Source organism: Gymnoscopelus microlampas (genome assembly GCF_963454915.1).
Source record: "Gymnoscopelus microlampas genome assembly, chromosome: 7".
Taxonomy (NCBI): domain Eukaryota; kingdom Metazoa; phylum Chordata; class Actinopteri; order Myctophiformes; family Myctophidae; genus Gymnoscopelus; species Gymnoscopelus microlampas.
In genome coordinates, this window is record NC_139944.1 from 24,002,445 (window position 1) to 24,029,349 (window position 26,905).

The window sequence follows — 26,905 nt, forward strand, 5'->3', positions numbered from 1 at the left end:
ACGGGATCAATAAAGGTCTACAATGTACAGAGTTGACTGGGTTCACCGGGGCTCTTTACTAGGTCCACTCCTTTTTTTTCCTTCGACACCAAATCTCTTTGCTGAAAATAGCCGATCTACAAACGCAACACCTTTAATGTTCACCCCAGAATAGGGATGCTAGCTTTCAAGTGGTTAAAGACAATTCAACCTTGATTTGTTTCTTTTAATCCCATCTCTGTTCATCTACAGCAGTGGTTCTCAAGTTCCTAGAGGGGGTTCCAATTGTACACATTCTCAGAGTTATCTGGGTCTTTAAAAGTTTGAGAACCACTGATCTACAGTATTAGATGACGTAGACTGCAGAATGCAAACAGGTGTTTATTGGCACACTTGTTATTAATGAGTATGTTGCTGCTGCTGGCACATGGCTGAGCCAGACTCTGTTTAATCACTGACTTGCTGATATGTGTCTGCTGTATATGCGTGCCGCCTGGCACTGCCCCGATAACTTCTGTACCAGATCAGAGCCAGGGAAGGCTTGTTCTTATCAGCGCAGAGATTAGTACGCCGCACGTGAAGTACGCATCATGAAAGAGGCGTTTTGTAATGCTTGCAGAAAACAGGACCTGACTCCAGATAGGAACTTGACAGATCCCGTCAACATGATTATGATTGAGCGTTTGGTTTCATGTGTTGCCCAACGGCAGTTCTTAGCCACAAGATACGCAAACGGCCCCGTGTTTAACGTCCCATCTCATTACCGATAATCCGTCTCTGCGGGAGCGAGATGCAGCCGTAATTACATAGGATTTTAGGAGGCGGGTGAGAAGAAAAAGTCCGGAATGATCTGAAGTCATTTATCTGCCGAACACATTAAACAAACCATTTTGCAGGAAAAACCTAAATTATAATTTTTCCATTGCCGGAGGAAGACACCAGCGTCGTGGTGGAGGCTGTGGGCACAGAACTAATGTGCCTTCTGTTAAGCCAGAGGCTTGCTGAGGCTTTGGCTTATTGCTCGGAGGGGATCGTGTTCTAGATGTGGAAACCCAGCCGGGAGGGGGACTCATTCGCTGTGCGCTGCAGCCGTCCCACAACACTGGACGGATTCATGAGAAACCAAACCAAAGAAAGCCATGCACCATGGATGGAAAAGAGGGCTCCTGCCAGCTTTCCTGGATGGAGTGAAGCTCAAAGTTTGGCGTCCGACTGAATAAGAGGAAAGTTTAGAACCATTGTGTTTGGTCCCAAACACTATTTGAAGATGCAGGCCAGCCTACTGTTTAGTTCAATGGCAGAGTCATAGATGGGGCGTCCTGGTGACATTAAAGGGACATTTCACCCCTGGAAGAAACTGACCCAATGGTAATGAAGTTTAGGACTCAATTATTATTATTTTTGTGAATGATCTGTGTTTTGAGATATATAGTAATCTTCGAACATCTCGTGACGTTATTTACGTCACGAGATGTTACATCATTCCTTTCCGCACTACATGTTGTCTCGACGCGTCATGCAGCCAGCGGACAGCCCCCCACCCCCCTCCTGCCAGAGATTTTAGACACAACAGAACACAGAAAACAGCCCAAACTGCGCATTTGTTCGCGGACCTTTTGTTAAATTTGAAGAGTGACGCATTACTTTACCTGAGTTACATCTTCTGATAGTTGTACTTGAATGTTGACATGAAATAATAATCCTGTGTAGTGTTTCACAAGCGCAAGCGTGAAAGAATCCAAATACAACGTGGAGATGGTAAACAAACTGACTTCCAGTGTTGCCAGATATTGTGAAAGAAATAAGAAACCAGGTCTATGAAAACAAGCCCAAAAGAAGATAACTAAGCCAAGAGCACTTTAACATGGGATATTATATATTTGAAAAATGCCGATCTACAAGCTCACAACACGTTGCGATGTTACCCATTGTGAGCTTGTAGATCTGCTATTTTCCAAAAAATCTTGAGGGGAAAAAAGTGCAAAATGTGGAGTATTTTTTAATCGTTTAACAACACATATTTGGTTGGGGCTTCCTGGCACAAAATATAATTTCAGATCGGGGTCCGTGGAAAAATACATGAACATCTTTGAGAACCACTGGTTTAAACAACAATCAAAACATTTGGATACAAGCCCAAATATCAACTACATTTTAGAAAGAAGCCGCTTATAATAAGCAGACATGGCAACACTGCCATGCTGTTTCAACGTCGTTGTTGGAGATCCCACCCACACCGCACCTCCCCTGCCACAAGGAGGGGCAGTGCACCAAAAGCATTATGGTCATTGTAGTAATAAGCAGTCCAGTCAAAACCTAGTCAAACACACAGATTTCATTATTTTTCTGGCCATAGGGTGCAAATTTTAAATTGTGCTACTGTTATCTACTACAAATACTATTACCATTGAGTGATTGCAGTTTCTTCCAGGGGTGAAATGCTCCTTTAAGCAAGTGCATTGTGAAAATTGTCTGCACAAATAATCCTTTTGTTCTTCAAGACCATGTTATTTCATGTGTCAAGTAATTAATAACATTTGTCAGCTATTTACACAAACAAACCATGTTCCCTCCATTGTGTCACAAAACCCCAAGAGAGGTTTTAACGCAAATTATGTGGGAAGGTCACATATTGATTGTGTGCATGTGCTCTCTCCCTGTGTGTTTATGGCTCTGATATGAAAACCATGCTGTGGTGGCGTGTCATGTGTATGATGAGGCTCAGCTGTGCATGTGGCCTCCATCCCACATAGCGTGACACAGGGGCTCTTGGAAACATACGCTATCCTTCTGTTCGAGTGGCTCTGGGTTCCATATCCACTTCCACAGTGGCCCCGGGAAATCAGGGCCCCAGGCCCACGATGACATTAGCCACACGATGACATTAGCCATGCGATGACATTAGCCACGCGATGACATTAGCCACAGTTATTTCAGCAGCTAAGTCACCATTGAAAAGGGGGCTTTTCCGTCACAACAGTGTGATCACATTAGTGTATTTGTGTGCAAATTACTGTTCCCATTAAGGGGACATTCAGCGGTCTCTGTCAATTGTCAGGAGGAGGAGGAGGAGAGCATTTGTACTGGGATGAATGGTCAGAAACTACTTAAGGGATTTGTGACCATTAAACTGTTAGCGACTGAATTACAGTTTCACAATTTCACATTGTTCACACTGGGCGATGACACGTCAACAATAGCCCGCCGTTTGTTCCTCTCTAGAAGAGAATGTTACCCCCTTGGTTTTTGAATTGCTTCCTGTGAATTCTTGACATAGTTCCTTGCTGAAAATAGCTGCTTTAAGGCAGGGACTTGCATAATGCATAATGAACCGCACTGAGCAACACATTGCTTTGCCAGACACGGTTATTTGACTTGGCCCTAAACAACAGACCTTTTTATGATGTGTTAGTGATTTTTACAGACATTGACTGAGTGGCCAAGAGCCATTTGCACTCAACTTGTAATGTTTCATGTTGTGATGGCCGTAAGACGCCTGGCCCCGCAGCGAGCTACATTTCCCGAAACTCCTAAACATTTCATTAAAACTATATATTTTTTAATTGTATGATGCACACGTGTGATCAAACTCCTCAGTTGTTTAAGCATGTCTCAAGGTCTTTAAGTTGTTCCTGTCTGTGGCAGTTATATGAGGTGGATCTAAGGTTGACTTAATGTGGTCATTTTCCTGAATAATGGTGCCAGAATTAATGGTATAGCAGTCCAAAACAGCAGGGTATTTCAAGCCACGTCAGATCTCACAGGCGGTCCGTCACGGAATGCAGAAAACAATTGATTACTCTTTGACCCCTCAAATGGAGTGGGTTTTGGAAATTGGTTTGTCTCGTTTGAAATTTGTTGTCTCAGAACAAACCACTTGTATTTTGTTCTCCGGGAGCTCTTAAGATGAAGAACCCACTGCTTTATTATTTGTTTATAATTTCCCGTGCTTAGCTTTGCGGAATGTGTATATTTTGCATCCCTCTCATTTAGTTTCCATATGTTTCTGTCCAGTACCCTGGGGACTCAGAGAAGCAGCGGAGGAATTTAAATTTGGTTTTAAATGTTCAGTAGTTGTTACCACATGGGGAACTTGTTTGTTTGGGTAGTGATGCGCTCGTAGAGTAGTTCTATACCCTCATCCATCATTCCTTTGCTTTAAGTAGTAAATCTTCATCCTTAAGACCATATTAAATTTCTCTCTCAGCCTTCCAGCTTGCTGGACCTAATTTTCAACTGGTAGTTATCTGATAATGGGATAGGATTTGTAGAAAAATTTTACTAATTTCTCTCCTGTTGGACCTTTGCTCCCTGTCTCTCCCTCTCTCCTTACTTCCCTCCCTCCCTCCCTCCCTCCCTCCCTCTCTCCTTTCCTGCAGATATTGATGAGTGCCAGGTTCACAATGGAGGCTGCCAACACAGATGTATTAACACCAGGGGCTCCTACCACTGCGAATGCAACCCTGGGTCTCGTTTACATGTGGATGGAAGAACCTGCCTTGGTGAGTAACTTAGAGACAACTAGAGGCTGGGGTTGTGTTGTATAACTAACCCTCCGTGCCAGTAAATCACTTTGAACTACAACTCTGTGTGACATGTTAGTCGTAGGCTCACTGTTTTTGTGAGAAAGAATCCGTTTAGACCTTGTCAGTTCTTGACTGGGGATATTTAGGCCTCATTTCAGTCATGAGGCAAACCATTCCCTATATGTCACTTTCTGTCAGTGCGGTATTTGACATCTCAAGTAAGGCTCATTCCCCATTGTGTGTGTGTGTGTGTGTGTGTGTGTGTGTGTGTGTGTGTGTGTGTGTGTGTGTGTGTGTGTGTGTGTGTGTGTGTGTGTGTGTGTGTGTGTGTGTGTGTGTGTGTGTGTGTGTGTGTGTGTGTGTGTGTGTGTGTGTGTGTGTGTGTGTGTGAGAGAGATCTTATTGGTCTTGACCAATGGAGTGTTTATGTAGAACCTTCACCTTGTTTCTATCATGCCAGAAGCATTAGCTCTGTACAGCCTTAAAACTTAAAACAAAAAAAAAACAGCTGATGGAGCACGAGTATATAACTCAATATCAGCTTGCACTGCCAGGAATGTATACAGAGTGTCCTCTCACACATTTGGGATGGAAAATGTAAATGTATGCTGCTTTTCTTGGCTCTGGCATGCTGTCAAAGGGATGGCTTGCAGTTACAAGGAAAGTGGATACAATAGATGGGGATAGATAGTGTCACTGAGTGCCTTTTGTGTGGTGGCTGTTTAAGGAAGAGATGATTGATTGTACTAATAATCAAAGTGGTCATGTGACATGATGTCTGATGCTTATCATTGAGGTAGCTGGTGGTCTTGAGATGGAATGGACAGAAAAAAAATACGCAGCAAAAAAGAGAAGTGAACAGCTGATATTAATTGTGTAGATTAAGTCTTAAAACGTATTATTCCTTCTTTTTTTCACTACCACAGCTATTTCCTAATTGGTGATATGTGAACTTTACATGCAGTGTTAATTTAGCTATGAGAGATTGCTCAAGATCTGAGTGCAAAAAAAGATTTTTACACTATTTTATTATTTCAAGATGCTGCCTATGACATTTTAGAAAACATTTTAGAAGAAGTGAATTCTCCTCACAGATTTCTTTCATAGACTAAATAAATGAAGAAGTGTTTTATTAAAAAAATAGTGTAATAATGGCGTGGCCTCGCTGTGAATCTCTGCCGTCATATTGATGACGTCAACCTTGCCCAAATATGGAGTAATACAGATGGACGGCCCTTAAGCCTGATGCTTGGCTTGCTCCCTAATAACTGATTCCTACTGATCCGATCTAGAAGCTCACACTAAGGTGTCTTGGACGCTATGCATTGTGAACTGAAGATCTGTTATTTTTGGTCCGTAACACCACATACGACGGAGCATAAACATTAAGCATAAGGCATATAAAATGTTTTATAGCACAGCTGAAGGCCAAGCTGTCTAGATTGGTTTGGCCGTACAATATGTGTATGTCTGTACCTCAAAAGTAGACCAGTCACAGTAAACAGCACTACGTGCATGAGGCCATGAAAAATAACCACCTCTGGCCATAAACGCAGCATGAACAGTCTGCACAACCAGGAAATGTCTGGTGAAATTAAGGTGAAGTGTAAAAGTTCTATCGTAGTTGATCTACATTATGCATGTACAAAATGACTACATTACCTATACCTCAACATTGATCTTGTAAAGCAGGGGTCTTCAACAGGGGGTCCGGGACCCCTAGGGGGTCCTCAGAGTTACTACAGGGGGGCTGCCAAATCTTTGTGTAATGTGTTTTTTTTTTTTACATTAACCACTTAGAACTTTAGCCAAAAATAGCAGATCTACAAGCTCACAACGGCTGGTACTGCGCGGCGTTGTGAGCTTGTATATCGGCTATTTTTGGCAAAGAGGTATAGGTGTAGATGGAAAAAAAGAGCAGACCAAGTAAAAAAACTGAAAAGTTTCATCTGAAACACAATTTTATACAAAATTGCTGCTTCATCTCTCTCACAGCAAGGGGGTTCTTGGCCTGAAAAAAAACTTTGAAGACCCTTGTTGTAAAGCACCTTTGTACTTCTAGGCAAAGTATAAAGATTGCCATTGACATTTGGCCAAAGGAGACATTACCATCACACTTGTTGGCATGCCCACAAGCAGCCAGTTTAGTCGCTGTGGGAACGATGCATCATCATTTCTCCTGTATAGAGTGACTTCACCACTGAACACCTCAGTGTGATTTGTATGGATTGAAGCTTCATTCACAAACTGCACGCATACAGTAGTAACTTAGTGTCGATGGCTAAAGATCGGACAGGAAGGCCACGCCGTTAATCTGGAATCCACGGTATGTCTTGTTTTTTAGCATTGCACAGCAGGCTGCAAAGACCACATACTAGATCGAGCCTCACAGTGCATACCAGTACCTCCTTGCAATGCATATCAATCATCATGAAGGCGAGGGGCAGAAAAAACTGAGCAGATGTCCACAGATATCAATTCAACCTCTCAGTCATGTTGGCCTTCCCCAGCTCCAGATCTGTCAGGAGAGGAGAGGTCACACACATCACATGTACAGAACGTGTGCACGCATAATGTTTGAGCTGGAAGGGTCTCATCATATGATGGATGGAGCTTGACTCACGGCCAGTTATACTTTATTGTATGGCCATGTCGCTCACCAAAAACAAATAATTCATTGCATTCTTCCATTAAAAATCTGTTATTTTTCATACAACAAAGCGGGCGGCATTGGATCAGGAGGTAGAGCAGCCTTGCATGGTTCCCTGCATTGTCGGTGTGAATGTGTGAATGTAATGCACATTGTAAAGCGCTTTAGATTAAGTCGCTATGTAAATGCTGCAATGCACCACTTACAAAATATACAAGCTTACACGTTATGGAACAAGTACAGTCTGCCTGGCTGTTGGGGTTTCAACTGTGGAGTCAGTGTGAGAAAAAGAGAAAGGCATCTGCAAGATAGAAAGGAGGGGTTATTGAGCCATCCCTGCCCTCGCCTCATCCGACGCTACAGAGGGCTCTCTGCTCGGTCTCGACTGTCTGTGTGATTGCTGGGGTGATGGAACTTTAATGGCGCAGAGCGTAACAATCCACTGAGGTATTTAGCGCAGTGTTTGTCTTAGTATCTCAATTCTCAGGTCACATCCTCCCTGAGAAAGTAATCTGTGAATCTGATGCCGTTGCCATGTCACAACTCTGAAATGGAAAACAGGATTGTGAAATTTTGGAAATAGATTTTTTTATATACAGTCCCAAAATTATTAATTTATTTTATCAGTCTTTGCCAGTTAACTCTGCTTGTGCTGGACTGTTTGTCTCCATCCCTCCGTCTCTCTACTGATTGGTCTCTGTGTTTTATCTGTCCTGTAGCTGTCCACTCCTGTGCCATCAGCAACGGAGGCTGTGAGCATTACTGTGTGCAGCAGTCGCCTGCTCACTTCCGCTGCCGCTGCAAGTCAAACTACATACTGGAGGAGGATGGCAAGCACTGCAGATGTGAGTATTTTTTCATCCACACACTAACTGTACAATACCGCGCCATGTAAAAGTGCACGGGTTACACAAGGTACTCGCTTTTGAAGAACGTTGCGAAACGGAAATAATGAACCGATGACTGAACCAAGAAAAGAGATGCTGCCTTTCAGTCAGAGCAGAAATAATTTTTCGAAGGTGTGATTTTGAAGCAGGAATGTTAACATAAAAAAGGCATATTAGAAACGACAGCTGCCAGCTGTAATGATTGTACAGGATGTCTCCAGTGGAACAGGATTAACCGTCATTCAGGGATGAGACATTACAACGGTATGAATCAGTCCTCTTTCCTGTTTCTCCCCCAAAATTGCTCACTTGATGTCCTGTCTCCTTTGATCTGTGTCTCTTGCCTGGCCTCTGGGGCCATGTGATGGGCCCCGTTCTCATGGGGAGGGAAGATTATGATTCTTCAAAAAACAAAAGACTGTCTAGATGCTTTTACATTGTAATTGTTGGCCACGAGCGGCTTCCTCTAATTGTTGCAGGACTGAATGTTCCCAGAAGTTGTACTGGATAATACAAGTTAAATACATAGATATGCAGGGAGAGTGCCCAGGCTGGTGTAGGGATGGGGCCTAGGTAGTGGGCTTGTGGCGGGGGATTTAGTATTCACCATATGCTCCGCATTAAGTTCTCTCCTACTGTGATGGATCTGTTCCACATTTTGTTTGATATGTGCTGGATCTGTGTTTAAAAATGGATATGTTTTATTTTTCGCTACAGTGCAAAACCCCTGTGCGGATAGGAACGGAGGCTGTATGCACGAGTGCCGGGTCGACGGTGGCAACACATTCTGTGACTGTAAAGTGGGATTCCTTCTAACTGAGGACGACAAGACTTGTGAGGGTAAGATGTCCATCCGTTTGTTATGCCGACTTTATCCTGTTACTTCAGTCATACCTACCCAAACATGAAGGGCATCTTCATGGTTCAATATGAACCCTATCATCCCTATTCTCGGGGTGAACATTCGGCGAAAATAGCAGATCTACAACACGGCACGTTGCGGCGTGTTGTGAGCTTATAGATCGGCTATTCTTGCTAAATTGATTTTGGTGCAGAGGGAAAAAAGGAGCGGACCCAGTATAGAGCCCCGGGGGACCCTGGTCAACTAATAGGGTTAAACATTTGTGAGATATGAAGGGTGGTGCAGGTTAGTAGTGACAGAGGAGGAAGCATTGATGGAGCACTGAAGATGTTTGGACTTAAAGCAAATGTTTGGTGTTAAAATTCTGTAATTTCCCAGATATTGACGAGTGTGCGGCAGACCAAGCCAACTGCGCCCATGGCTGCCACAACACGCTGGGATCCTACGCCTGTGTCTGTAACACAGCCTACGAGCTGGGAGCTGACGGAAAGCAGTGTTACCGTGAGTTCGGGACGCATTTTCCACTCAATTCCAAATGTATAGTGTTAACGTATGTATGTATCTTTAGGCTAAATGTTGATGATTTGAAACATGGCGTCACGATACATCTTATCCGCTGTGCGTGACAGGAATTGAGATGGAGATAGTGAACAGCTGTGAGAACAACAATGGCGGCTGTTCCCATCATTGCCAACATTCCACCAACGGCCCAGTTTGCTCGTGTAACCAGGGCTATCGACTGGACGATGACCTCAAGACTTGTGTTGGTAAGCTCAAATAAGAGTCAGCGCAGACATGGAAGAGATTGCAATAAATGGCTTTGATGTGTCCATAGATAGGGCAACCCAGTCACGAGATCCATACTACTACATGTAGTGTAGTGTATGCATCACTTAATGCTATAATCCATTTCATTACTCTGTTCAGTTGACCCTGAACCGACAACAGACTTTGACATTAAATGTTGAACTGTTGGCATCCATGACAATGTATGTCTTCCCCAGACAGTCAGCCTGGATGCCGATGTTCTCATGTTTCCAATCTCATTGTAATTCACCCTATCTGGAGTTGCACATTGATCACAGATTAGAGGACAGGCCGTAAGCGTTTCCATCTTTGTCACTGAATGTTCTCTACAGCAGTGTTTCTTAAACATTTTCAGGGTAAGGACCCCCAAATGTATATGTAATTGGCCACGGACTCCCATCTGAAAAGACTTTGTGTCAGGGGCCCCCAGAAGAGAAGATTTTTCAAAGGTTTTCAGAAATAGTAGATGTACAAGCTCACAAAGTGTTGCGTTGTGACCTTGTAGATCGGCTATTTTTGAATATCTGAAGTATGTGAGATCAATCTGGAAAGATATACCCGCACACTGCCACTTGCATGTTCAAGAGAAGTTAAATGAAACCTACATGACTGAAACGTTGTTACATTAATAAACTTCCCTTGAACATGCAAGTGGCAGTGTGCAGACCTGTATATCTTCAACCAGATTGATCTCACCTACTGTTTTTCGCCTACGCACTTGTGGTTAAAGTTATTTTGCTGGGGATCCTCTGGAACCCCTTCCAGGACCCCTGGGGGTCCCCGGACCCCACTTTGAGAAACGCTGCTCTAGTCTACAGCCCCCCCCCTCCCCCTCCCAGGGGGAAAAACACAACACCGAAACGCAGCGGCGTTTCCCTTTATTTACATCCTTAACCTCGGCTGGCAGCCCAACTCATACACATTTAATCCCATAAAACCTGTCTCTCAACGAAAAGGGAAGCATATCATTGTGCTCAGATTGTAACTTTTGTTACGGCGTGTTTTATTTGGCAGACGTGGACGAGTGCGGGGAGCAGAGCTCGTGCTGCGAGCAGGACTGTACCAACTACCCTGGGGGTTATGAGTGCTACTGCTCAGCGGGCTACAGACTCAACGCAGATGGATGCAGCTGTGATGGTATGTGTTGCCCTCAGTCAACAATGAAGAACACTAGCACTTTTACTGTTGTGGAAAGAAACAAAGCACATTTATTCAAGTAATGCACTTGGGTTAGGATTTTGAGGTACTTTTTTTTACTTTACTTTACTATGTTTTTGGATACTTTATACTTCTACTCCACTACTTCTTAGAGGCAAATATTGTAATTTTTTTACCCCACTAATTATTTTGCAGATATAGATTATTATTAGAAGACATAGGCCTGCATCAACTGGGGGTACTAATGGCCTAGTGGTTAAGTCGCGTACCATATAGGCTCTAAAGCAACAAGACAGTGAGTCCCCCTAGGTTCGATTCCCGAGCCCGGCGGACCTTTGCTGCGTGTCACTCCCCGACGCTTTCCCGTTTCCAGTCAATCTTCACTGTACTATCGAAATAAAAGCGGAAAAGCCCTCCAAAATATCTTTAAAAAAAAAGAAGACATTCATTAACCACTTACTGTATGTATGCCCTATTTTATACTTGGCCTATTTGAAAATTGCTGATCTGTAAGCTCACAACGCATTACATTGCGATGCATTGTGAGCTTCTAGATCTGCTATTTTTGAAGAATTGACACATTTTGAAAAATATATATAAATAGGACATTCTGTAGAATGAGTACTTTTCCTTTTGGTACTTTAAGTATATTTTTATGGGATTACCGTTGTACTTTTACTCAAGTAAAGTTTTGAATTGAATTACTTGTAACAGAGTATTTCTACATGGTGGTATTGCTTACCTAAAGAAGTACCTGAGTACTTCTTCCACCACCGCTGCACTTTTATGGGTTAACATGACACTGATTATTTATATCTGTTGAACCTGGAACGCCTCCAGTTTAACTTAACAGTAGAAGCTGGCGTGTAGTTACTGAGTGCACAAGGTCGTCTTTGTTTTAGTTTATCGTGTGACATGAGGCAAATTATTGCCTTAGGTTATATTGCATCTTGGCTGCCACTTGCACCATGATTTCATCAGAGGTTCAGTGATGCATGGAAGCGTTTGACCTGAGTGTTGTGTCTCTTGTGTGTGTGTGTACTGTGTAGATGTGGACGAGTGTCTGGCAGCCAACGGTGGGTGTGATCACACATGCCACAACAATGCAGGCTCCTTTCAGTGTTTCTGCCGGCGGGGCTTCCGTCTGGACGAAGACCGGCACTCCTGCCTCCGTGAGTACCGGCAATCAGGTTAAAACAGAGCAGGTTGACCACAAAGCCTCGTGCCAAAAAGTCCTGCCAAACTTAGTAGTACAGCTTCAAATCAATATCACGATTGTTTCAAACTTTTCACCCTGATTGCGATTAATGAACAATTATTATGAAAAACAAAAGTGAAAATAGAAGATCTGCAAAAAATTGTAATTGTTGGCCATGAACAGCTGCCTCAAATTACAAAGGTACAAGTTAAATACATACAGTAGATAATGTAGGGAGAGTACCCAGGTTTGTGTAGGGATGGCCTGGGTATTGGGGCTTGTGGTGGGGGAGCTCACGACACGTGAACCTGTAGATCGGCTATTTTTGCTATTTTTGAACGCCATCATTTTACAACAAAATATTATACAGGGTTAAGTGGTTAATCAGACTAAACGGTTATAAAAAAATATGTATTAGAATGTTTTTTTGTGTTGATTCGTTGATATACAGTATAAGGGAAAAAAATATACACATATTTTAGGTAATTGCCCAGCCCTGCTGTGTGCCAAAAGTCCTGGCAACGTAGTACTATTGAGAAATGCTCCTGAAACTCTCTCTCTCGCTCTCTCTCTTTCTCGCTCTCTCTCTTTCTCGCTCTCTCTCTTTCTCTCTCTCTCTCTCTCTCTCTCTCTCTCTCTCTCTCTCTCTCTCTCTCTCTCTCTCTCTCTCTCTCTCTCTTTGTCTCTCTCTCTGTCTCATTATAGTACTAGAAAACGCAATTGAGGCCCTATCCAGCGGAGGCCCTATCGAGCTGCCTCTTCCTCGGCCCGAGCTCACCCTGCTACAGGACTACAGCCAGCCCTTTGAGCGCTATGATGACTACGAAGACGACGAGGGGGAACTGAGAGCAGAGAGCAACCTAGCGGAGAAATTCGGTTAGCCCTTCCTCCCTCAAAAACATACACACATGCATTACCATTAATGATGTAGCCCCCCCCCCCTTCCCCACATACAAAACACATGTATTAACCCTCCCCGGCAAAACACATGCATCGCCATTAACGCATTCCCCCCTTCCACCCACCCACCCCCTCCGAAACACGTGCATTGCCATTAAGAGTAAAGCTGTATCTGATTACGTTGGGAGTCCGACTCACAGGAGGTAGAGCTGTCTGACAGACTCATTTACTGCAGGCAATTACAGACCACATGGTGGGGGTTAATTGTTCTGCCCTGCACTCCCAGGCTGCTCCCACCTACCTACCTACTGCATCCCAGGGGCCTCTAGGCACTGGAAGCCCCCACTCGGGGCCCATCGCAGGGATAACAGCACGTTCTGTTCAGTGTTGCACGGTCCTTGATGGATTCATTTGACAATGGCAGTCGTCAAAGTTTAGCGTCACCTCATCTGGGCTTGTTTGACTTCAGCTGGAATGTTTATAATTGTAATGCGATATTATTATCCTATTTATTAGGAATTACGCAGTACAGTAAACAGACCTGAGGCGTACCTGGCTGATGTTATGTTGTATGTGTCAATTTTAATTGAACCTTGAGTTCGGACATGATTTATTGTAAAGTATAGTGCACTGGTTCTCAAAATGGGGGTTCGGGGACCCCCTGGGGTCCTTGACAGCGTTCCAGGCCAGGGTTTCCCCAGCAAAATGAGCCACAGTTAAGCACACGAAAGCCCTATTTTATTTTTCGGCTGTTCAGAAATAGCCAATCTACGAGCTCACAACACATCACAGTGCATGTGAGCATGTACTCTAGATCTGCTATTTTTGAAAAATGATTTGAAAGATCTTGACAAATCTTCTCTTGTGGGGTGCACAAAAGCTTTTCTAATGTGGGGACCGCAGCCAAATGCTTATCAATTTGGGGTTCCTTGACGATGGCGATGCATCCTGTCTGTGGTGCTTTCAGTGTGTATCGATGACACGTTTGGCCACGACTGCAGTCTGACCTGTGATGACTGCTCTAATGGTGGCAAGTGTACCCCAGAGAGGAATGGATGTGACTGTCCCAATGGATGGACCGGCATCCTCTGCAACCAGAGTGAGAAAACGCATGCACACTCTTTCATAAACCTGGTAAAAGTGGAAAAATGTTAATGAATGCTTGTATGTTATTTAACTGTACTTCCCTTTCATTCTTCACGTGCATTAAGATACAGAGTGCACACGGTCATCTTTGATTTAGATTACATGTATTGCTTTTTTTGTTGCATAGGCGCAATTCCCACAATTTCTCAGAGGTTAAATGATTCAACAGTACTTCAAGTGAACCTGTACTTCTTTCACTGATCTAATGGTGACTGATTGTATTTTTTTCCTATCAAACAGCTTGTTCTGATGGACACTTTGGTAAAAACTGCTCCTTCCCCTGTAAGTGTAAGAATGGCGCCAGCTGTGATCCTGTCAACGGGAACTGCCGCTGCCCGCCCGGTGTCAGCGGGGACTTGTGCCAGGATGGTGAGTTATTGCCGCTCCACCTACAGTACAGCGATACATTTCTTAGTCATTTGATCTGTCGTCAAAGCAATTCCATTTTCTACTATTGAAGGGTTTATAGAGTCATGGGCTGTTATTTTAAGCTTAGATAGATAGACCTCTATTGCTCCCACAAGGGATATTTAGTTGTCTTGGCAGAACCACAGTATGAAACACAGGACAGATGCAGAAAAAAGAGATACAACTAAGAATAAAATAGTAGGTCGTTACGTACAGGGATTAGTAATAGGGTACCAAAAACCAACAGGAGATTTAGGGTCCATGTTTGGCCGTCCGCACTGCCCATGATTTGCACGTCGTTTGAGCTATTAACAGGTAAAAATATAAATGTACGTACATAATTTTATGAATATACTGTTATGAGCTATATAAGTGCACATAAACAATCTATCCCCAGTAGTGTGATGTTGTCTTCCTCTCTATTCTAGGTTGTCCGAAGGGATTCTATGGGAAGCAGTGCAATAAGAAGTGTAACTGTGCCAACAACGGCCGATGCCACAGGACCTACGGAGCCTGTCTTTGTGACCCTGGGCTCTATGGGAGGTTCTGCCACCTACGTACGTTACACAAAGTCACACATCTCACTTCTTGTAAAAAGTTGGAGAGATGCTCATTCTGATAATGGCGTATACAGTAGGTGTTACATTATAGCCTGGGGTGAACATTCAGAAAAAAATAGCAGATCTACAAGCTACAACGTATTGTGTTGCAACTTGTTGTGATCTTGTAGATCAGCTATTTTCAGCGAAGAGATTTGGTGTAAAGGGAATTAAGGAAAGGACCAATAGACCCCTGGAGGAACCAGCAGTGGTGGAAACAGCAGTGGTGGAAAGCAACTAAGTACATGTGTGCTCAAGTAGTGTACTTAAGTACAATTTTGAGTTACTTTTTACTTTACTAGAGTATTTCCAATTTCCAATACTTTTACTTCTACTCCACTACATCTCAGAGGCAAATATTGTACTTTTACTCCACTACAATTATTTGAACACTTTAGTTACTAGTTACTTTGCAGATATAAATTATTACATTATAAAACATACATTAACCACTTTAGCCCTATTTTATACCTAGGCTATTTGAAAATAGCCGATCTACAAGCTCACAACGCGTCGCATCGCGACGCGTTGTGAGCTTGTAGATCTGCTATTTTCAAACATTTTAGTACTTTTACTTTTGGTACTTTAAGTACATTTAAATACCAATACTTTTGTACTTTTACTCAAGTAGATTTTAAATTCCGGACTTTTACTTATAACAGAGTACTTCTACATTGCAGTATTGATATTTTTACTTAAGTAAAACATTACTTTTTCCACCACTGCCTAAAACCAAACCATCTTTCACCAGTCACTGTAAGCTCACCCTACACGTTGCATTTAATTTGTATTCCCCCAGCTTGTCCCAAGTGGGCCTATGGACCAGGGTGTTCTGAGGAGTGTCAGTGTGTCCAGAAGAACACACTGGAATGTCACCGTCGCCATGGCACCTGCACCTGCAAGCCCGGTTACCAGGGAAACACGTGCAAGGACGGTGAGCACACCACAATGTTCATCATGAAGCATCGCATATGTCTGTCTGTCTGTGTGTCTGGAGCTAATTTAGCAAACCGCTGGACCGATCAGTTTTCACATTGTTTTATTATATTATTTTTTAAATATCTAACTTTAATTTTATAATTGAAGTCAATGGAGCTCGGATTGGACTGACACCATGCCCAAATTTTAGGGCAGTTTTAATTGCATTAGACCACGGAACCCCATTTGATTTTTAACTCTCGGACCACAATGTACACTGTAAAATCCTTACTGTGTATGGAACCAAATGGACTGGTAAGGTTCCATTTGGACCCGTAAGGTTCCATTTGGACACTCTCTGAGTTACCAACCCATAAGGGTCCATTTGGTTTCCTAACTATCAATCATTTAGCTGGGGACTCCCTGGAACCGCCTGAAGGAGCCCTACAGGTCTGTACTGTGTTATCTGTTGTATGTGTTACGTTTCGGGGTGATAAGTAGACCCTCTCTGCACTGCCCCTCCTCTCCAGAGTGTGACCCGGGTCGCTACGGAGCAGGTTGTGACAAGATGTGCGCGTGTTTGCCGGGCGTGTTTTGTCATCACGTCACTGGGGAATGCCAGCGGAAGTGCCCTCCAGGTCGTCGAGGGGAGGACTGTGACCAAGGTAAGGTGACAAGAACACAAGTGACAGACGGACATGATATCATAACTTCCTCACAGGGTTTAGCTGAACCTCAGTATTTCTCAAGGTTTCTTTAATGTTATATCTTGTGTATGGGTAGTTAAATCTTGGTGATGGTGGGGGTAGTGTTTCCGAAGCTTATTTTTCATTTTCCTGGCTTGTTAGTTCATAAGTCTGATTTGTCTGGGGGCAGTAGCTAAGACCTGAACTGTGTCCTTATGCCAGACTGTCCAGAGGGGAGGTTCGGAACAGGCTGTGTCCACCCATGTAACTGCACCGGTGCCCCATGTGACAAAGTAACAGGACAATGCAAGTGTCCCGCAGGGACATCAGGCAACCACTGCGAGAACTGTAAGTATTTACAGTACATTTCCACCATGATTTTTACAGAGATAATCATTACAGACAAATAAAATGAAATCAATAATAAATGCATTCATACAATCAGCATTAATCAAAAACAGTCTGGTTTAAAAAACACACGTTCTCCCAAACAAAGGCAGTTTCCCTAACGATGTAAAAGATAGCTGAAACAACAAATAAAAACAATATGTGTATATGGAACCTGCTACGACTCAAGTAAATGAAGGTTATAATTAGGCCCAGCTGCTGTGATTCGGTCTGGTCTTTTTGGAGGATTTTGCTTGTAGATCTGCTATTTTCAAACATTTTAGTACTTTTACTTTTGGTACTTTAAGTACATTTTGACACCAATACTTTTGTACTTTTACTCAAGGAAATTTTAAATTCCGGACTTTTACTTGTAACAGAGTACTTCTAAATTGCAGTATTGATACTTTTACTTTGAGTACTTTTTCCACCACTGCCATAATCTTGCCACAGTGTGTCCAGAGGGCTTCTGGGGTCCAGGGTGCACGGAAACCTGCCCAGCCTGTGAGAATGGGGGCGTGTGCGACAAACACAACGGCTCGTGCAACTGTCCTGCAGGCTTCACCGGTAGACTCTGCCAGAACTGTGAGTATCACTCTAGCAACGGGAAGGTTTCCATAGCAACAGCGAGCATTAAATTGTTAACTCGCTGCAGTGAAAACTGTCACTGTGTACCAGTCAGTGGGATACCATTGTTATGAGAGTGTGGTCGAATTCTTTAGTTAGTTTTGACAAGAAATAGAGCGCGATGTTAGAAAGAGAAGATGGGTCCATTTTCCGTTGGGTCATTTACTGTACCACAACCCCAGACACACAGGCCAACTCCAGTACATTAAACCTTCCCTCAGTGAAACAGCTCATAAATAGACCTTCAGCAGCCTAAAATCCACCTCCGACATGTTTTCGTTGAGACCAGGACAAATGTTATTCCACTTTAAACAACCGTTTTCTCTTTAAAAAAGACCCACTTGATGGTCTAATCGCTGCCCCGAAAACTGTCATGGGAACTTGCTGTGCCTTTGTGCGTCTGGTGGAGCGAGCCTGTTTAGATTACGGCATAGGGTGTGTAAATTGTTATCTCTCTCTCTCTCTCTCTCTGTATTTTTAGCATGCCCGACTGGTCGTTTCGGCCAGGGTTGCCAGCTTAAATGTGTGTGTGAGAACAACGCTCGCTGCCACCCAGTGACCGGCCGGTGTACATGTGCCCCTGGCTGGACTGGGCACAACTGCAGGAAAGGTACTGCTCTGTGAAATAAAAAGCATCCTTTGAGCGTGCAAAAAAGCGCTTCAGCGTTCCAGCGAATAAAACCTACAAAATTGGATTTGAATTATACAAGAAAAACGGAAAACGTGTAACAGATGTTAGTTGAATATTTTTTGACTAAAACACATGGTCCTAAGAGTTAGGTCTGACAGACATTCTTTCCTGGTTGTCCGTGGCAGCCTGTGACGCAGGGCACTGGGGTGAGGACTGCGCTGAGACGTGCGACTGTCGGAACGGTGACGGCAGCTGTGACGCCGCGACGGGCCTGTGCAACTGCGAGGCTGGTTATACTGGAACACGCTGCCATCAGAGTATGTAGCTATAGCACCGTTACTGAGTTCATGATGTGTTTATTCCATAGGTTTTCCAACAGATGTCAATGTCCCGCCTTCACCCGTTAAAACCGGGTACGCATCTGTGTATCAACTTAAACCATTATTTTATATTTTGGCTCTTCAAAAAATAGCAGATATAGCAGCTCGTAGCGCGGCACCGAGCTTGTAGATCTGCTATTTTTGAAAAATCGTGGCAATTTGTGCAAATCTTTGAATATATATATATATATTTCTTAAGCAAACATTTTTAACTCAAATCTTTACTTCTGGGGGTTCCCTGGAACAAAATATTTTGAGGTGGAGGTCGGCGGGCCAAATACATATAATTTTCACATGAAAAGGTTTGAGAACCACTGATATAGCAACATAAGTTTTTCAGAAAACTGTCAGGATTTAGAAGACATTTTGTAGAATCGGAACCTCAGGCCTTAATGGGTTAATGTGATTTTCAGTCATAAATTACTGGACTGGATTTGTCTGCGTTTTCTATCGTCTGACTGCCCCCCCCCCCTCCCCTCCCCTCCCCCCGCAGAATGCACTGCAGGTACGTTTGGCCTCGGTTGTCGCCATCGATGTCAGTGTGACAACAAGGCGTCGTGTGACCATGTGAGTGGAGCTTGCACCTGCCAGGTGGGATGGACCGGAACGTTCTGTGAAAAGCGTAAGAAACATTCCCCAGACATCATGTCCTACACCTAAAAAAAGACAAATTCATCTCCGGTATATACAGTATATATATCGTCTCTGTCGGGTGGAAACCTCATGTGTCCAAAACGGTTACTTTTCAGGATTACAATTCAAAAGCATCAAAGGTATCAGATCTGGATCTGCTACTTTCGATGCTTTTGTGTGACACTGTAGTATGATCAAGTCGGACGTTAACACAAACAAAAGTTAAAATATGGATATTAGAGATTTCTTGCCCGACGGCGACGATACACACTGTTCAACACATCTGCTGGTATCATATTAATCTGTGAGTTTCTCTTGGTGTATTTCAGCTTGTCCTCAGGGCTTCTACGGTCTGGACTGTCAGGAGAAGTGTTTGTGTCTAAATGGTGGGAGCTGTAACCATGGCAACGGGGTGTGTTCCTGTCCCGCCGGCTGGATGGGTCCTCACTGCAACCTGAGTGAGTTATTATCACACATGCCACAGGGTTTATAAAAAATATTCTTGCAGTCATCTTACATTGCCATGACTCCCAAGCACTGCAAAACAACTCCACGGAATCGAGACTAGTCCGAGAGGGGTTCATTATCAGCGATGGGTTTCATAAAATCCTCTTTGTACTGAGATCATCTTTGTAACACTGCCACAGACGTTTCAAGAATATTTGGGTAAATCCAGCCAGAGACGATCGCACACGAGGAAGTAAATGACTCGGGTTTCCTCCGTGTTACTGCCTGCGTCATTTACCAGGTCACTGGTGTTTTCTCTCTTTTGATGAGCAGAGTTCACCAGAAGGTAATGATATTATTTGTCTCTCCCCTGGCAGCGTGCCCAACTGGTTTCTATGGGGAAGGATGTAACCAAACCTGTACTTGCCATCACAATGGCAGCTGCCATCCGGCTAGCGGACAGTGTGCGTGCACGCCGGGCTGGACTGGGCCCAGCTGCACAGAAGGTGAGTGCAGGTGATCTAAAACTAATTGTGACGGCAACGAAAGTTTCAAATGAGGAATCATAAAAATATCTCTGCTGTCAAGCAGAAAGCAACTGTCCAAAATATTAACTTTTTAGGAAAATAGACACGTTTTTAGAACAACACAATACGGCCTCATCAAAGTTGGTACGGTGACTTTATACATTGTCAGATACTTGAATGTGTCCTTATATTAACATCACTTTACCCAAATACAGCTCAAGTGGAGTTAGGAGGTTTTTGACCATTAATGTGGAGATTTGTTTTTTTCCGTCATCCTAATCAATGGTGGAAAAATCTCCAAATTTTGAGTTAGGTGGTTTGACCGACAGTTTTGAGGATCCAGTGGAGTTTGGAGGTTTAGTCAGAAGTGCTTTTTGATACTTTTCATTGGTTCAATATTTGTAAACCCGACAATGACGATATATTATTTGAGACACACATAAGGGTATTTGGGGGCATTATTGTCTTAGAGGTACAAACAACACATGTATCAGTATTGCATTTGTGAGAAGGATCGTTTACAGTGATATCTTTTTCTGTTCTAGAGCAAAGTTAGTTAAGTGCCATAGGGACCTTCAACAACCAGAATCTTATGAAAAGACAGGACCTACAAGTATTGTTTTTTTAAGCTCCCGGGCCACAAACGGGAGCCAAATCCACACAAAAAGCACCTTTGTTTGCACGCCCAACAGACTTGCGTGACTAACCCTAACCTTGTTCGCACGTACTAGGGCGTGATGTCACTGTAGCTAAAATGATACATTTATATATATTATATATTTTTCTCCCAGAATGCCCTTCAGGCTTCTATGGAGCCGACTGTCGCCACCGCTGCCTGTGCCAGAATGGAGCCACCTGTAACAGAACCAATGGAAAATGCACGTGTGCTGAAGGATGGATGGGCACAGCCTGTGAGCTTGGTGAGTACAGCGACAAGAACACAGCAAAGCCATAAGGATCTCCATGTGTCCTTCCAGTATATGAAGTATCAATGGATTTCATCTCCTGTGAAAACATACGCCTGATTCATACTTAGTTGCACTGCGGTGTCATACACCTAAAATAGCCATCTACAAGCTCAAAACGCTTTGTGGGCTTGTAGATATTTTAGGTTCATGACCACCGTGCAGCTAAGTATAAATCAGGCCATACAGTCATCCTTTTGAACCCAAAGTGAAAGTGATAGTATTCAAACATTTCTTGAATCAATTCCAGCCTCTTTGAAGACCACCAGAAAGTCTGTGAGTGGAAAACCGTAATGATGTTGGCTAGACTAGTCTGGGCAGAAAAGCAGAAGAATAACATTAACTGAAATGCAAGTAACCATTTAGAACAGTGGCCTATGGTTGTTTTACTGTAGTCAGGAAATACATTAGTCTCAGTCTAATTTGCCCTCTTAGCTCATATGTTTTTTTGTTATTCCCTGGCGGTGTGTTTGGTCCAATGCACGTGTTTGTGCACCGTCGACAAGTCTCGCAAGACCCCACAGTCTCTCCTGTCTGTCCCGTAAATGTCTCACTGTCGACCCCAGGACGGCACTCAGGTTCACTCTCCCTGTGCACCACCACATCACACACTATGCTCCTGTTAGAACCTTTCTTTCTCTGGGTGATCCATGCCAGACCCTGGCCAACCGTTACGCGCACAGGAAACCTCTAATCCTGCTGTTGGAAAGTGCTTTACCCTCTCCACTCTGCGGCTGCCACCCCAGGGTGCCAACTGCATACTCGGTCCAACCACAAATCATTGAGGAAGGTTATTGGAAAGTGCATTTGCTGTCCTCAGCAGAAAAGTGTAACTTTCCCCTTTGCATGTGGGGTTCTTTCTCCAAATGTCATGATGTTTCTGTTCTGTCTCTCTCTGTGTTCTGTCTTTTGTGTGTCTCTCTGTGTGGGTGCCTTTTTTTTCCCATGCGTGCTGCTGTGTGTTTACACAGAGTGTGCAGCGGGTCGATTCGGGGCGGACTGCCAGCGGCGGTGCGAGTGTGAGAACGGCGGGCAGTGTGACAGACAGACTGGGCAGTGCAGTTGTGGTCCTGGCTGGGTTGGAGAGCGCTGTGAGAAAGGTACCGTATGGCAGTCTCTACTGTACTGTACAGTCAAATTAATTGGTCCAGTGGTTCTCAATCTGTGGGCCGGGGCCCACTGGTGGTCCGTGAGGATATTGCAAGTGGGCCCCCAAGTAATTGTCAAAAGATTTTTACTGATAATATAATACTAATATCCTACTATAATTCTAGTAACCTCTGTCTGTCTGTCTGTAGTGGTGTCTCTCTGTAGTGGTGTCACTACCCGGTTCTCCTCACTGGCTGGAGCAATTGCTCTGATTTCGCACACAGCCATTGACCATTACCATCTGAACTTAACTGTGAAGCCCGTTTTTCAATTTCATAAAATCTCAGCTTCTTATTAGCGTTTTTGTGTAAAATAATGTCGCCATGGTTACGGGGCTGCCCAGCAATGGGACGAACTGCCTCCCGGGTTGCCAGATCATGTGCGCATATCCCCCCACGGATGCGTCGACCGGGTATGGTCTAGTTAAAATAATTAATGTAAAAAAAACTTTCTTTAAAACCTTGAAAATTGGGTTTTCATGGTTGTACCGATAAATAGTAACTTAAATGATACTGTGTTGGTTCCATTGATCCAAGCCAGAACACAATCAATTGATTCATTATTAAAATAGACTCTGCACTCTGAAAATGCACACAACTTTCAATATTTTCAAGTGGGTTCTGATCCAGAAAAGGTTGAGAACCACTGCATTAATCTAATCATTGTGTTACTTAACCACTTAAACCCTATACTTTGTTGACCGAGGTCCCCCAGTGGTTTATACTGGGTCCATCCACTTCTTTCCCTCCACACCAAATCTCTTTGCCGATAATAGCCGTTGGGAGCTTGTAGATAATTTGCTGATCTACAAGCTACCAACGCATTGCGTCGAGAGGTCTTGTGAGCTTGTAGATCTGATATTTTCACAGAATGTTTGTCTATTTTTGCCTCTAATAGCGAGAATATCCCAGAATAGCGATGCTAGGGTTCATGTGGTTAAAGGAGGGTATGTGTACCATAGGGGTACGCAGAGGTACTACAGGGGTGCCCACTGTAGTACCTCTCTGTTTGAAAAAGTGGAAAATGGCAAAGAAATAATAATTTATTGTTGTGTTTTTCAGCGTGTGAACCAGGTCAGTCTGGGGCCGGCTGTGAGGACAGGTGCCAGTGTGAACAGGGAGCTCCATGTCACCATGTCAGCGGAGACTGCCAGTGTCCACCAGGGTGGAGAGGAAAGCTGTGTGACAAAGGTACAGCAAACAGTATCATCATAAATAGACCAGCACTTCTCAAACTTTTTAATTTTAAGGACCCTGCATAATTCTGAGAGTTACAGGCCTGTAAGGGTTCATTTGGAACCCCCTCCTCAAGGGCCCCTGAGGGGGTTCACTGAGGGTCCCTGGGCCACACTTTGAGAACCACTGCTATAAACTGTTATACTTTAGCAACCCCTGGTGGATAATCAGAGAAGTGTTTTGAGTAGGTTTTGCACCAAGGAATTTGTATTTAGCCTGACATTCCAGTCAGAATGGTCTCAGTGCTTTCTGTAGTAGTTTTTGAACTATGTCTAATACACACTGGACATAATGTGTCTGTTTTCCTTTAGCGTGTCTGCCTGGTGCTTATGGCGAGGGCTGTCTGCAGCGCTGTCGCTGTCCGCAGGGGACGTCGTGCCACCATGTCTCTGGAGAGTGCGGCTGTCCTCCTGGCTTCACGGGCAACGGCTGTGAGCAGAGTGAGTAGTGACATCCTCAACCCCCCCGACCCTGTCACCTAACATGCTTTTTTTGTCCATTTTATTATTTTTTTGTTGTTGCTTTTTACCCCTTTTTCTCCTCATTTTAGTCGTTATGCCAATTAATTCCTCCCCATACACAGTGGAATGCATATACAATTTTGATAACGGCAGTGAAAGTGTGAAAACCTCATATGTCCACAACTGTTGCTTTTCAGGATTCAAATTCAAAAGTAGCAAAAGTAACAGATCTACAAGGCCAAATGCGTCCCTTTGTTCTGCGTTTTAAGCTTGTAGATCTGCTACTTTTGATACTTTTGTGTGACACTGATTAGTATGATCAAGTAGGGCAAAAAAACACAAAAGGTTAGAATATGGAGACAAGAGGTTTCTGCCTGACCAGCAACGATATACTATTTAGAATTACACCTTCCCTGGGATACCGATCTATACGTTCCAGGAAAAAAAAAAAATAGAACATACAGAATGTAAATGGAAGAATAAATTGGCAACCAAAGATATACAGAATATACATTAATGCTGCAAAAGGATGAAAAAGTTAGAACCAAATATGCAGCTGCCAACGAGGGGTTCGAATCCACTGCGGTGCATCCGGCTTGCCCAGCGTGTATACGAGGGGGGAGGGGTGGTCTTTGTCACTACGTGTACTCATACTTGCTGGAGGGGGGTTGAACGGGCGGCGCCTCCTCCCGTGCAACCTAATGTTGAACGGGAGGAGTAGGACGAAGGTGCTACGTCCCGGTGGGGCCTCCTCACTGGCAGGTGAGCCTGTAAGGTACACTGCTTGCAGTGGCAAGCAGTGGGAGGAATTCATTTGCTTAACTAAATTGAGAGAAAAAAGGGGCAAAAATTATAATACTGTACATGCAAATAGCAGTCAATATTATGTGGTGAACTATGATAATTCTGTGCTCGATGCAATCTATAGTACCCCTGAAGACCTGAACAAGCAAACATGCACACAGTGAATTCTCTCTCTCTCTCTCTCTCTCTCTCTCTCTCTCTCTCTCTCTCTCTCTCTCTCTCTCTCTCTCTCTCTCTCTCTCTCTCTCTCTCTCTCTCTCTCTCTCTCTCTCATATATTTCAGCCTGTCTCCCAGGGACATATGGCCACAACTGTAACCAGGTGTGCCAGTGCTCAGAGACCAACCAACTCTGCCATCCAGTGTCGGGGACGTGTTACTGCGCCCCGGGCTTCCATGGTCCCAAATGTGACCAGAGTATGTATTGTATACAGTGTTTACATGAAACCTCTATAGCAGGATATGTGGGAACTCTAAGTTATGTATTTGAAGTTCTGTTAGATTATGCATGTTTCTTTTTTCTTCAGCGTGTCCAGAGGGTCATTACGGCCACAACTGCGACAGAGAGTGCCAGTGTCACAATGGTGGGAGGTGCAGTCCTAGCACAGGCGCCTGTGAATGCCCACCAGGGTTTATAGGAGCACGCTGCAATATCAGTGAGTTTACAGCAAACTGTCCCTTTCATTGAATAAATTAAAAAATCATTTAAAAAAACAAAAACATTTTTGAATACCAATTGAATGGTTAACCACTTTAAAACTTGCGTCCCTATTTTGGGCATACCATTATATAGGCAACATTTTCATCCATTTAAAAAAATAGCATATCTGCAAGCTTTGTTTCATAGATTGAATACTTTATTAACAAGTGTGTTAACAGTACGGTTAGTACAGTCAAAAGTTGTGCTAAAAGGATAACACAAAAAGCCCCGGGGGTCTTGTTTCCATTGTGGTCCATTGTACTCAATTAATCAGTAATACATAATTATAATACATACAATACAGTAATAAAACTCAGTAGCATCAACAGGTATATTTACAGAGAAAGAAGGGGTGGTGCCAATGGGCATAGGATTCTACTATCAAGTGTTCAAAGAGTTAAACTATGTTCACTTATATTTTAAGTTCAGCCATTCTTTTATGTTAGTTTGGAGTTTGGCTAGGTAAGCTCACAACATGTGAGCTTGTAGATTGGCTATTTTAGCTACCTTCGCACAACACTGTCATACTTCATAGGTATAAAACTGAGTTTAAGTGTTGTTTTTTTTTAAATACAAATGTTGGATGTGCCGTATGTTGACAGCGTGCCCAGCTGGCCGCTATGGCCTCGACTGTGGTCGGGTGGCGTTGTGTGGAGAAGGAGCGCAGAACGATGCCGTTTCTGGCAGGTGTGTTTGTAGGCCGGGACGCAGAGGTGAAGACTGCGGCCGTGGTGAGTTTTCAAATGTCTTTTGGATTCACTTCCTGACAGTTCCTGCAATGTGTGCATATCCTTCTTTGTGGTTTAATTTGTGTGTATGCTTGTCTGTGTGTGTGTGTGTGTGTGTGTGTGTGTGTGTGTGTGTGTGTGTGTGTGTGTGTGTGTGTGTGTGTGTGTGTGTGTGTGTGTGTGTGTGTGTGTGTGTGTGTGTGTGTGTGTGTGTGTGTGTGTGTGTGTGTGTGTGTGTGTGCGTGCGTGCGTGCGTGTGTGTGCGCGTGTGTGTGTGCACTCTCAGGCTGCGCTCCAGGCTGGTTTGGAGTGGACTGTCTTTACCGTTGTAACTGCAGCAATGGAGGCGTGTGTGACCCTGTGTCTGGTAACTGTACCTGTGGCCTGGGATGGACTGGAACACACTGTGACACAGGTGAGTGCTTCACACCCTACTGTCACACAAAAACAATCATCTCACACCTTTATATCTTATACGTATGTCATCATTGTTCGCCCTAACTGACCAT

General features: G+C 43.7%; 1 protein-coding gene across 3 annotated transcripts in view; it reads left to right on the top strand.

The window, feature by feature from the left end:
* The window catches only part of megf6b (multiple EGF-like-domains 6b), an 83,223-nt gene that overhangs the window by 51,647 nt on the left and 4,671 nt on the right, over window positions 1–26,905 (top strand). For 2 of the 3 annotated variants that reach the window (XM_084063601.1, XM_084063603.1), the window contains 28 exons: window positions 4,359–4,481; window positions 7,875–8,000; window positions 8,760–8,882; window positions 9,283–9,405; window positions 9,534–9,671; window positions 10,726–10,848; window positions 11,919–12,041; window positions 12,773–12,943; window positions 13,935–14,066; window positions 14,354–14,482; window positions 14,950–15,078; window positions 15,920–16,054; window positions 16,569–16,703; window positions 16,947–17,072; window positions 17,565–17,696; window positions 18,220–18,348; window positions 18,555–18,686; window positions 19,243–19,371; window positions 19,712–19,840; window positions 20,207–20,335; window positions 21,148–21,276; window positions 22,293–22,421; window positions 23,532–23,660; window positions 24,017–24,145; window positions 25,254–25,385; window positions 25,496–25,624; window positions 26,271–26,399; window positions 26,683–26,811. In XM_084063601.1, coding sequence (XP_083919727.1) covers window positions 4,359–4,481; window positions 7,875–8,000; window positions 8,760–8,882; window positions 9,283–9,405; window positions 9,534–9,671; window positions 10,726–10,848; window positions 11,919–12,041; window positions 12,773–12,943; window positions 13,935–14,066; window positions 14,354–14,482; window positions 14,950–15,078; window positions 15,920–16,054; window positions 16,569–16,703; window positions 16,947–17,072; window positions 17,565–17,696; window positions 18,220–18,348; window positions 18,555–18,686; window positions 19,243–19,371; window positions 19,712–19,840; window positions 20,207–20,335; window positions 21,148–21,276; window positions 22,293–22,421; window positions 23,532–23,660; window positions 24,017–24,145; window positions 25,254–25,385; window positions 25,496–25,624; window positions 26,271–26,399; window positions 26,683–26,811 — 3,651 coding nt within the window. The remainder of the gene's footprint in view (window positions 1–4,358; window positions 4,482–7,874; window positions 8,001–8,759; window positions 8,883–9,282; window positions 9,406–9,533; window positions 9,672–10,725; window positions 10,849–11,918; window positions 12,042–12,772; window positions 12,944–13,934; window positions 14,067–14,353; window positions 14,483–14,949; window positions 15,079–15,919; window positions 16,055–16,568; window positions 16,704–16,946; window positions 17,073–17,564; window positions 17,697–18,219; window positions 18,349–18,554; window positions 18,687–19,242; window positions 19,372–19,711; window positions 19,841–20,206; window positions 20,336–21,147; window positions 21,277–22,292; window positions 22,422–23,531; window positions 23,661–24,016; window positions 24,146–25,253; window positions 25,386–25,495; window positions 25,625–26,270; window positions 26,400–26,682; window positions 26,812–26,905) is intronic. The other variant, XM_084063602.1, reaches the window with a different exon arrangement.